At 47.5% G+C, this 12,371-nt stretch overlaps 1 protein-coding gene and 2 long non-coding RNA genes across 4 annotated transcripts in view; 2 read left to right on the plus strand and 1 right to left on the minus strand.

Annotated features, from left to right (window-relative positions):
- Positions 1 to 12,371, minus strand: part of LOC6596933 — a 79,581-nt gene that overhangs the window by 11,920 nt on the left and 55,290 nt on the right. For both annotated transcript variants that reach the window (XM_026989450.1, XM_026989451.1), the window contains one exon: positions 10,373 to 10,510. In XM_026989450.1, coding sequence (XP_026845251.1) covers positions 10,373 to 10,510 — 138 coding nt within the window. The remainder of the gene's footprint in view (positions 1 to 10,372; positions 10,511 to 12,371) is intronic.
- LOC113565968 lies at positions 984 to 2,401 on the plus strand. The gene is made up of 5 exons (XR_003408852.1): positions 984 to 1,079; positions 1,158 to 1,421; positions 1,486 to 1,782; positions 1,850 to 2,134; positions 2,202 to 2,401. It is a non-coding gene; the product is annotated as an uncharacterized LOC113565968 (long non-coding RNA).
- Positions 7,471 to 8,904, plus strand: LOC113565967. Its single transcript, XR_003408851.1, has 5 exons — positions 7,471 to 7,566; positions 7,645 to 7,919; positions 7,987 to 8,279; positions 8,347 to 8,637; positions 8,705 to 8,904. It is a non-coding gene; the product is annotated as an uncharacterized LOC113565967 (long non-coding RNA).

Here is a 12,371-nt window from a genome sequence, read left to right on the forward strand (position 1 = left end):
GTTTACGCAAAACAAAAGTCAAAAGATAAAATTACATTAATTATTGTGCGGGGGAAAGAGAGAGAAACGCTAGAGATGGTATCGTGTATCCGAATTATCGCGACGCAGGATACCATACCAATGGAATATTGGCATTCCTAACAGAGACAATCCAACACGATTCTATCACGATTGATCCTTTACCCCTTTGGAGGTTGGCATGCAACGACTGCATCTTTCAAAAGGCGGTGCAACTACTGCCCCATCAAGTGGCCCGTGTGACAACAGCAGAAGGCTGAGCGCTTGAGACGAGAGTTCTCCCACACGATTGCATTTTTTGTAATCTTTAAAGAGTGGATCGGAATCAGTTCTTCGATAATCGGTATTTAATCTGTCAGATATCGTGCCCTTCAAACACACATCGTGCCATGTCGTGCCATGTCGTGCTGTGCCGTGTCGCCTCGTGACTCCACCTCTAATACTCATATGCATATGCACCCCAGTGCGAAAGAGAAAGCCTGAGAGTAGAGAGCCCTTCGGACAGAGACAGTGCGAAACTAACAGCGAGAGGGAGACGCTGGACCATTTGGACATCAGAGAGTACTCCTATTTCAGTAGAAAGAGGTAAGAGGTAAGAGGTAGGAGAGGCCAGGGGCAGGATTCCACCATGGAATCGAGAGGGCACTAGGGTTACTCGCAGAAACGGCAACAGTCGGGAGTATTTAACTAACCGCATTCTGTGGAGCCTTCAACAATTTCCAGCGATTAGCACTAATCTTTTATCGATTCGATTCGATTCGCTTCGCCAACTTCGATCTCCAACTGCGACAACTGAGACATGTTCATATAGTAGGCTGTGGAATCGAACAAAAGCATAGACAAAATTTGGTAGGGAAAATATTTTGGGAAATATTCATTCGGTCCCCAGGCCTGGACTGGGGATCATCAAAATTTCCAGTGTTCTGTTTTCTGTTCTGTTTAGTGAAAAAAATTAAATCAAACAAATTTTAAAAAAGTGAAAAATAATTTCCGGACTATTAAAAAAAAAAATAATCAAACAAAAATAAACTAAATTACACTAAAAATGATTCTCAAAATAAGTACGCGGAAAAAGCAAAAACTCAGCCGAGGCTCTTCAACGATTTTAATCTTTCGGTTTTCTCCTGCCTCCCCTGTAGGATACAGGATCCGCTGATCCTTGTTTCTGTACAGGCCTGTTCCACAGATGGATGAAAGGAGAGGAAGATACCTCCAGGCACCCACACCCACACCACCACACCGCACGCACACATTCGCAATCGAACTCGAACTCGTCAACGCTTTTGCACAACTATACTATTGCAGGATGGAACCGGCCGAAGGCACAGGGGATGGCATCCTGGACAAGAGCTTCATTGGGCAGATAAACCAAGAAGCGAACTATAAGCAGCCTCTACCTTGGTGTGAGTCGGGACCTAATTAGGATTTGAATTGGATTGAATTAATCCTCTACTTTTCCATTTACAGATTGAAGGCTCTGCTGTCGATGCCATCGGCACAGGATCCGCTGATCCTTGTTTCTGTACAGACCTGTTCCACAGATGGATGAAAGGAGAGGAAGATACCTCCAGGCACCCACACCCACACCCACACCACCACACCGCACGCACACATTCGCAATCGAACTCGAACTCGTCAACGCTTTTGCACAACTATACTATTGCAGGATGGAACCGGCCGAAGGCACAGGGGATGGCATCCTGGACAAGAGCTTCATTGGGCAGATAAACCAAGAAGCGAACTATAAGCAGCCTCTACCTTGGTGTGAGTCGGGACCTAATTAGGATTTGAATTGGATTGAATTAATCCTTCTCTACTTTTCCATTTACAGATTGAAGGCTCTGCTGTCGATGGCATCGGCACAGGATCCGCTGATCCGTGTTTCTGTACAGGCCTGTTCCACAGATGGATGAAAGGAGAGGAAGATACCTCCAGGCACCCACACCCACACCACCACACCGCACGCACACATTCGCAATCGAACCCGTCATCGCTTTTGCACAACTATACTATTGCAGGATGGAACCGGCCGAAGGCACAGGGGATGGCATCCTGGACAAGAGCTTCATTGGGCAGATAAACCAAGAAGCGAACTATAAGCAGCCTCTACCTTGGTGTGAGTCGGGACCTAATTAGGATTTGAATTGGATTGAATTAATCCTTCTCTACTTTTCCATTTACAGATTGAAGGCTCTGCTGTCGATGCCATCGGCACTCGACACTGTGGGCTCTGGTCTCGGCTCTGAATATCGTGGATCACATTAAGAAACAACAACAAATGAACAGGGATTATTGCCAGCACAGAACACCAATCGACACATTTTATCGACTTTGTTTATAGCAAATGGTTAAGATCATTAAAAATTTGATTTAATTAACCATCCATCGATTGTTTTCTTTGATTGTGATTCGTGTGATTCTCCTTTGTGGCAGGGCACAAGAGCATTTGCCGCCTGCAGATTCCTCTGGAGGCTGGAAACTGGAAGCTCTGTGAAGGCCGTCGCCGCAGATCTCATTGCCTCCACGATTCCCTCCTGCATTCCTCTCGCTGCAAAAATCTCTGCAAATCACATTCCTTTCGGGAGCTAAACAAATTTCAATAAAATGAATTTCAAGTGGCAGACAGACAGACTTTTCCATGCCTGCTGCCTGCTGCTTTGATAAAAATTTCTCAGGGTTTACTGAGTTACAATATGATAAAAATCTAGATATGAGGGGCATTTCACTCAAACTCTGGAAGGCGATGGAAATTGCAATGCTATAATCGTATTCGTATTCCAATATTCCTCAGAGCTCGAAACATAATCTCATGTTTATCGTCTATCATGCGGTAGTGTTTTCTCATCTTTCAATTCATCTGAATTCGCTCATTTGTTCGATTGTGAGAAGTATTCCTCTGATGAACGAACCCATCCACTGGCCAGTGGGCCTTGCATTTCGGTTCGTTCCCCAAGAGTGCCATCCCATCCCCCTGCCTCTTTCCACATCAATCCCTTAGTAGTCTCAACATCCGTCGTTTGATTGTGTAGCTACTTGGGCAGTGGTTTCCTCGATCTTCTTCCTTTGCCGCATGCCTGACAAACTACAGAACTGACATTAGCAGGATCCTAATGTGTGCAAATTATGAGGCAGTCATAATCTCATCCTCATGCTCGCCCTGTGCGTTCGGATTCTGGTCATAATGTTAAAAATAAATTTCCGCTTACACGGTCATCCCACATCCTACATCCATATTCCTGTTGAGCGGAAATTGATGTTTGGCCACAGACGACACAGGCAGTGGCAGGAAGGCAGAAGGAGGAGTGGGAGCAGGAGGTCATTGTGCGCCAAAAACATTTTTAATTGAAACTCATAAATAAGGACCTCCTCTATTGAGGAGGACTCCGAGAGGCAGAAGGGGGAGGCACCAGAAGGGGCTGCTTGGATAACCATTTTTAATGAATTTGAACTTGAAACCGAATGCAATGCAGCAGATAGCTGCTGCTGCTGATGCTGCCTCCCTTTTGTTGCACAAAAGCTGGTTGCCACAGAAACCTCCGCTCCGCGCCGCGCCGCTCCGTGCAGTGCCGTGCAGTACCGTGTTCTCCGTCTCAAAGCGATGGGAAAGGCAAGGCAGATTGATAATGGCGGTTGCCTGTGCGCTAGCCAGTGGCAGGAGTAGGGGTTCGGGGTGGGGGCATGGGGCAGGCTGCCACTGGGGGACTTGTTAGGGTTCGTTGGTTCTTCGCTGGAGCTATTCTTGTGTTGTGTGTGCTTAACCCCCCCCACCCATGCACCCCTCCCCCATCCTCGTTTGAACGAGTGTTTTGCCGTTTAAATATTTGCCTTTGATTATCCACATACGATATAAGCAAACACATACTTCATGCACCATACATCCCATGTAGTCGTACCATTTATACATATCTGTGGATACATATATCCATAGATACTCGTACTCGTACTCGTATCTCCTCATGCACGATTGCCCGGCACCAATCAGTGTGGGGTGAGGGGCAACAGAGGGTAACAGAGTAACAGGGTGAAGGGGCAACAGGGGCAATAGGGTGTGCGGCAAATAATGAAAAACTGTTCGACTCTCTGTCTCTGGAATGTCGTCTGCTGAATTTTGTTGCCGCAGCAACGAGATTTTTATGCCAACTTTAATGAAAAAAATACAAAAACAAATACAAATACAACTACAAATAAATGAAAGGAGGTATCCTTATGGAGATGTACGCGTGAGAAGGGGGGCCAGACAGACACAGACATAGAACAGCGAGAGAGAGCAGAGAGTTGATGAGATGAGCAAATGTCTGCCTAAAGACTAATGCTGATGTAGAACAACAGCACCTCCTCCTTGGACTCCTTTCACTCCTTCTAATCCTTCTGCTGCTACTGCTGTCTCCTGTGGGATGGATAGGATATCGCTCACTTCTGAAAATATACCTATAAATATACAATGCCACCTCCATCCTGTACCTGCACTAAGCATCAGCCTTGGATTTGGCAACTTTCCTAAACGAATTTAGGCCATAAAAGTGACAGTTCTCCGCCTTCCGTCATTCGAAAGTTGGCGCTTGCCTCAGTCACATCTAAGCGATCGCAATCCCTGTGTACTATCTGTGGACTACAGGGTATCATTGCAGAACAGACCCGTCAGCCCCAGCCCGCATTCTCCATCCTGCCTTCCAGCCAAACAAAGCGGCGTATGAGTGATATCTAAGCTGCGGCTCCTCCTCAGCCTCCCCTCTGCCTCTGGCGTTTCATTCGGAGTTTCAGAGAGAACGCGGGGTGGCGGTGGCAGAGGTCCTAAGTTATTGAAATATACAAAAACCATGCAACACGCACACACACACACATACACATACAAATAGAGGACACAGAGCCTTTGTGTGCGGCGGAGTTTTGCTCACTTTTCTTCCTACTTTCAGTTTTTATACCCGATACTCAAAATGAGTATTGGGGTATATTAGATTTATGGTAAAAGTGGATGTGTGTAACGTCCAGAAGGAATCGTTTCCGACCCCATAAAGTATATATATTCTTGATCAGCACCAATAGCCGAGTCGATTGAGCCATGTCTGTCTGTCCGTATGTCCGTCCGTCCGTCTGTCCGTCTGATCGTCTGTCCGTCCCCTTCAGCGCCTAGTGCTCAAAGACTATAAGAGCTAGAGCAACGATGTTTTGGATCCAGACTTCTGTGATATGTCACTGCTACAAGAATAATTCAAAACTTTGCCCCGCCCACTTCCGCCACCACAAAGGGAGAAAATCTGTGGCATCCACAAGAGAAAACTAAAAACGCAGAATCGTAGAAGATGACTATATCTTCTAGAGTGCAAAATCTGAACCAGATCGTATAATTATTATAGCCAGAATCAAGAAAACAATTTCATTCTTTCTCGCTCTGTCTTTCTCTAACACACAGGTTTCATGGTCGGTTTCGCCAATTGCAAAATATGAGTTCAAGGATCTCAGAACCCATAAGAGCTAGAGCAACCAAATTTGGTATCCACACTCCTTTGATATCGGACCTTGACCGTTTTGTGTCAAAGTTTCGCCACACCCCCTTCCGCCCCCGCAAAGGACGAAAATCTGGGGCATCCACAAATCTCAGAGACTATTAGGGCTAGAGTAACCAAATTTGGTACACACACACCTTTAAGATGTCACTATAAAACGTATATCTTAAAATTTCGCCCCACCCCCTTCCGCCCCACAAAGAACGAAAATCTGTTGCATCCACAATATTGCAGATTCGAGAAAACTAAAAACGCAGAATCATAGATAATGACCATATCTATCAGATTGCTGAATTTGGATCAGATTGGATAATTTTTATAGCCGAAAAGAAAAAAAAACAATTTTCAGTGGCTACGCAGCGCCCGACGTCACGCTCAGACTGATTTTCTGTCTCTCTCGCACGCACTCTTTGTCGTTTCGTTTAATATTAGCGCCGTCTGCCGGAGGAGAGCCATACTGACTTAGTATCGGGTATAACTGTAGAGTTGCGGTGTCCGCAGCAACTCACAACGTTCCCCCTCGTTTGTTATTTTTTGCTGAGTTATCGCTGAATATTACTCCATGGAGAGTAATACTAGCAGCAACAACAACTGTAAAAGGCAGCCCCCCCCCCCCCCCCCCCCCCCCCCCCTCAGTCCCCTCTCTCTCTCTCTCTGGAGACCCTTCCCCTCTGGCCAAGTAAACACTTCAGGAGACCCAGACTCAACAGCGTTCCACATATCGCAAAAATGTCGCGTCGCATCGCCCGCTTCTCGTTTTCCATTTATATGGGAGTTTTTTGCCAAAACGAAAAAATAGCAACAACAATGGCGCAGCCATGCACACACACGCACAGGCACACACACACATGCTAAGAGCGAAAGCCATTATGGCATCATCACATGGCTATGGACACGCGTCTCTCGTCGGCATGAGGAGGGGTATCCGTATGCCTCCCAAGCCTCCAAAGCCTCCCAAGCCTGCTGTTTACGCAAAACAAAAGTCAAAAGATAAAATTACATTAATTATTGTGCGGGGGAAAGAGAGAGAAACGCTAGAGATGGTATCGTGTATCCGAATTATCGCGACGCAGGATACCATACCAATGGAATATTGGCATTCCTAACAGAGACAATCCAACACGATTCTATCACGATTGATCCTTTACCCCTTTGGAGGTTGGCATGCAACGACTGCATCTTTCAAAAGGCGGTGCAACTACTGCCCCATCAAGTGGCCCGTGTGACAACAGCAGAAGGCTGAGCGCTTGAGACGAGAGTTCTCCCACACGATTGCATTTTTTGTAATCTTTAAAGAGTGGATCGGAATCAGTTCTTCGATAATCGGTATTTAATCTGTCAGATATCGTGCCCTTCAAACACACATCGTGCCATGTCGTGCCATGTCGTGCTGTGCCGTGTCGCCTCGTGACTCCACCTCTAATACTCATATGCATATGCACCCCAGTGCGAAAGAGAAAGCCTGAGAGTAGAGAGCCCTTCGGACAGAGACAGTGCGAAACTAACAGCGAGAGGGAGACGCTGGACCATTTGGACATCAGAGAGTACTCCTATTTCAGTAGAAAGAGGTAAGAGGTAAGAGGTAGGAGAGGCCAGGGGCAGGATTCCACCATGGAATCGAGAGGGCACTAGGGTTACTCGCAGAAACGGCAACAGTCGGGAGTATTTAACTAACCGCATTCTGTGGAGCCTTCAACAATTTCCAGCGATTAGCACTAATCTTTTATCGATTCGATTCGATTCGCTTCGCCAACTTCGATCTCCAACTGCGACAACTGAGACATGTTCATATAGTAGGCTGTGGAATCGAACAAAAGCATAGACAAAATTTGGTAGGGAAAATATTTTGGGAAATATTCATTCGGTCCCCAGGCCTGGACTGGGGAGCATCAAAATTTCCAGTGTTCTGTTTTCTGTTCTGTTTAGTGAAAAAAATTAAATCAAACAAATTTTAAAAAAGTGAAAAATAATTTCCGGACTATTAAAAAAAAAAATAATCAAACAAAAATAAACTAAATTACACTAAAAATGATTCTCAAAATAAGTACGCGGAAAAAGCAAAAACTCAGCCGAGGCTCTTCAACGATTTTAATCTTTCGGTTTTCTCCTGCCTCCCCTGTAGGATACAGGATCCGCTGATCCTTGTTTCTGTACAGGCCTGTTCCACAGATGGATGAAAGGAGAGGAAGATACCTCCAGGCACCCACACCCACACCACCACACCACCACACCGCACGCACACATTCGCAATCGAACTCGAACTCGAACTCGTCGCTTTTGCACAACTATACTATTGCAGGATGGAACCGGCCGAAGGCACAGGGGATTGCATCCTGGACAAGAGCTTCATTGGGCAGATAAACCAAGAAGCGAACTATAAGCAGCCTCTACCTTGGTGTGAGTCGGGACCCAATTAGGATTTGAATTGGATTGAATTAATCCTTCTCTACTTTTCCATTTACAGATTGAAGGCTCTGCTGTCGATGGCATCGGCACAGGATCCGCTGATCCTTGTTTCTGTACAGGCCTCTTCCACAGATGGATGAAAGGAGAGGAAGATACCTCCAGGCACCCACACCCACACCACCACACCACCACACCGCACGCACACATTCGCAATCGAACCCGTCATCGCTTTTGCACAACTATACTATTGCAGGATGGAACCGGCCGAAGGCACAGGGGATGGCATCCTGGACAAGAGCTTCATTGGGCAGATAAACCAAGAAGCGAACTATAAGCAGCCTCTACCTTGGTGTGAGTCGGGACCTAATTAGGATTTGAATTGGATTGAATTAATCCTTCTCTACTTTTCCATTTACAGATTGAAGGCTCTGCTGTCGATGGCATCGGCACAGGATCCGCTGATCCGTGTTTCTGTACAGGCCTGTTCCACAGATGGATGAAAGGAGAGGAAGATACCTCCAGGCACCCACACCCACACCCACACCACCACACCGCACGCACACATTCGCAATCGAACCCGTCATCGCTTTTGCACAACTATACTATTGCAGGATGGAACCGGCCGAAGGCACAGGGGATGGCATCCTGGACAAGAGCTTCATTGGGCAGATAAACCAAGAAGCGAACTATAAGCAGCCTCTACCTTGGTGTGAGTCGGGACCTAATTAGGATTTGAATTGGATTGAATTAATCCTTCTCTACTTTTCCATTTACAGATTGAAGGCTCTGCTGTCGATGCCATCGGCACTCGACACTGTGGGCTCTGGTCTCGGCTCTGAATATCGTGGATCACATTAAGAAACAACAACAAATGAACAGGGATTATTGCCAGCACAGAACACCAATCGACACATTTTATCGACTTTGTTTATAGCAAATGGTTAAGATCATTAAAAATTTGATTTAATTAACCATCCATCGATTGTTTTCTTTGATTGTGATTCGTGTGATTCTCCTTTGTGGCAGGGCACAAGAGCATTTGCCGCCTGCAGATTCCTCTGGAGGCTGGAAACTGGAAGCTCTGTGAAGGCCGTCGCCGCAGATCTCATTGCCTCCACGATTCCCTCCTGCATTCCTCTCGCTGCAAAAATCTCTGCAAATCACATTCCTTTCGGGAGCTAAACAAATTTCAATAAAATGAATTTCAAGTGGCAGACAGACAGACTTTTCCATGCCTGCTGCCTGCTGCCGCCTGCCTTCACTTTTTTATGTGCCTCATGCGGCGCTGCTTTCATTTTCATTTTCGTTTTTAGTGGCAATATGCAAAAGGAGAACAAAACACCAAATATTTTCATATGGGCCATAAAAAACACAAAACACACACAGACAAAAAGGAGAACCCAAAACGAATGAAATGGCGGCTTGGGTGCAGATTCTTTGGGGGGCAGCATCGTCGGGTATTTGATTTGTGGCACGGCCCGCATTTGCTGCAGCCTGAGGTTATCCCCTCCCTCTTTCCCTCCTTGCCACCTTCCCTCGCTGCTTCTCTTTCGTTTTCTCTCCTTCATTCTCTCTCCTAATGTTTTCCCATATCTGTGGCCATTTTTTATGGCCAGGCATCAGGTCCCGCCGCAGGGCTCCGCTCCGTTTGTTGGCTGTTTGCTGTTTGCTGTCGATGGCCGATGGTCTGTGTCTGTGTGTGTGTGTGTATGTGTGTTCCTCGTATTTCTGTTTCGCTCTTTTGTTTTTTGCAATATTTAGCCAATAGTCCGTGCATTGTTTGAGCAACGCTTTGTTTGTCCTGCCACTGGCACTGCTCCTGTCGTTGCGCGTAAGCCAGCCAAAGATGGAAGCCGTCAAGCATGGAAGCACGCCTGCACGACTGAAGGAATACCCTGGAGTGCAAGGACACTCGATTGGCATTGGGATATATAGCACATCATGTGTATATCTAGTGAAATGAAGCTCCCACACATATCGGTGGAGTGTCTAGGATAAATCTAAGCGGAAGGACAGGCATTTGATCTACATTACCAATGGCAATCTTAAGAATAACTTAATCTACGTGTACAACGATCCCAGGAGTCCCGGAGTTCTCTGGCGTAGTACTGGCAGTGGCGAAGGAGAGGGCGATGCCTTCTCATTAACGCATTTTCATTGCCGATACGCCTCCTTGATGAGCCTCCCTCCTGGATCTGTATCTGTATCTGAATATGGATCTGTCGCTGAATTGTGGACCGTGGATGGTGGATGCTGCTGGAGCGTGCAGTTTATCAATTAGCTGTCCAGAGCAGCAGTTAATTGCCATCCCATTCCACGGGCAACTGGTCGGTCCTCCCCACTTAATGATGAAGGTTGAAGGATGCGAATGGCATGAAGGTTGTGGCTGTGGCTGTGGCTGTGGCTGTGTGGATGGGACTGTTGTGCTGTGATGGTGGACTTACAAACTCCGTTTGCTGGGGACTGGGGACTATCCAGTGCTCGGGATTCGTTGGTATCGCCTCCGCCAGGCACGGATCGAAGCTGGACGGTCGTTTTTTAACAAAGTCTACGGGCAGGCTGTAATCATCACAGATGGCAATCTGCAAAAGATAAAAAAACGGAATAGATGCATGAGTCGGAGGAGTCAGTGGGAGGAAGAGAGAGGGAGGGGCTCGCATGAGTATGCTAAAAATAAATGTTACATAAAACGCATGCCTCACATTGAAGCATGAAGCATTGAGGGAAACAATAACCAGCGCCACAAATTGCACGACACGTGCAGCGCAACACAAGTGTGTGCCGTGCCCCATGCCCCTGCTGCATGCCCCCCTGCTACACTCCCCTGCCCCTGCCCCTGCCACGGCCACAGCCTCAGCAGTGTGCCACAGATGCAGAGTGCTTCAGAGTCTGCTTCTTGCGTCTTGAGTGTTGAGCCAGCGAATGTCTGCGTCATCAAAAGTGCACAACAATGGCTAAATTACAGTTACAATTAAAAATGGCGACGATGCCTTTTCCGCTCCTTGCGTCTCGCTTTTGTTAGGGCTTCCCCCCGCCCCTGCCACTGCCACTGCCCCTGCTCCATTCCCCTGCTGCTAACATCAGATGTAAATGTGGAATGGAAAGCCGCCGATGGATGGATGGCAAAGCAAAGGAATCCTCGAGTATTGCAATTATCGTTAAGTGGGAAAACAAAGGGGCACGGGAGATACAAGAGGGACGCACAGACGGGGACGGGGGGCCAGCAACTCCAGATGGCTTAAAGATTAAAGCCGCCAACGAATGCCCAACGGATTGGTCTCTACTTTCGAGCCACATTTTAGTTTCATTCACATTTCAGTGGGAAGAAGGCGCTCGTACAAGTACAGCTGCCATCGATGCAACGGCTAGAGATCGCTTTACAACACTGAAAATTGCTTCGATTGACAGCTGCAAAGCCTTGCAACGAATTTATTTGTGCATTTTTTGGCGTAATTTCACTTCGAGTTCGCGGAACTAAGAAGCATCGAAAGCAAGTACAGTTGCCACCCAAATGAATAGTCGCAGGTTGCGGGACTGCTGGCAGGAGCCCTGCCAAGTTGAGGGCATGGAAAATGTTAACTGAGTGAGAGCAAAACTAAGTTATGACTCATGCAGCTGGCACTTGGGTTACAGTCAAAGGCAAAGGCGCCTCAAGGTCACCGGGAAGCAGCAGCCGAGGCAGAAGCAACCACTCAGACGACAACCACTCGACAAATTCAATCAGAGCCCAAAGAGATATCCTCTATCTGGTGTAAATCCCAAATCCCAGGACCCAGAGGCAGACAGGCAGACAGGCAGGAGGCAGCAGCCAAGAGACACCTGCCACAGCCCCGCCTTGGCCGCCCTGTTAAATGTCAAGCTTCAGTTTCGAGTCGTACCTCGAAGTACAATTGCAGGCGATAAAGCTGACGACAATTGCGGCAATACCATTCCCATCCAGGAGCCGTGTGGCACGAACCGCAGCCAGGGTTTAGCCGCAGCCCACGCGCTACGGCAGTGGCGTCCCCGGGGACGTCGACACATCTGCGGTGGAATCGCTGGGCACAAGGGCCGAAGCACACCACGGAGGCCGCCTCCTCGCCGACATTAAAATCAATCCAGCAGCGACGACAGAACATGTTGCTAATAATTTCCACGGCTGTCTGCGTGGCTGCCTCTTGCCTCTTGCCGCGCACAGGACTTTGCGAACAGGACACTTAGGAAAATTACAAAAATCTTCCACCGAAAGAAACCGAAAGGAGTAAGACGCGGAGGCGTACTCAGGTGTTGGCATGCGAACGGCAAGCAGTGCACTGAGTGGAGAGCAGAGCCATCCGTTGGATGGGCGGATGGGCGGATGGGAGGATGAAGGACCTGTAACTAGGGCCAATTTCCAGTCCTTTCATTCGCTCTGGCCCCCGGGGGCCATCATTCGAAATAGAAAGGATAGAAAGGAGGCACGCT

This window comes from Drosophila persimilis, unplaced genomic scaffold, assembly GCF_003286085.1.
Source record: "Drosophila persimilis strain 14011-0111.01,24,50 unplaced genomic scaffold, DperRS2 tig00000431-arrow-pilon, whole genome shotgun sequence".
NCBI lineage: Eukaryota > Metazoa > Arthropoda > Insecta > Diptera > Drosophilidae > Drosophila > Drosophila persimilis.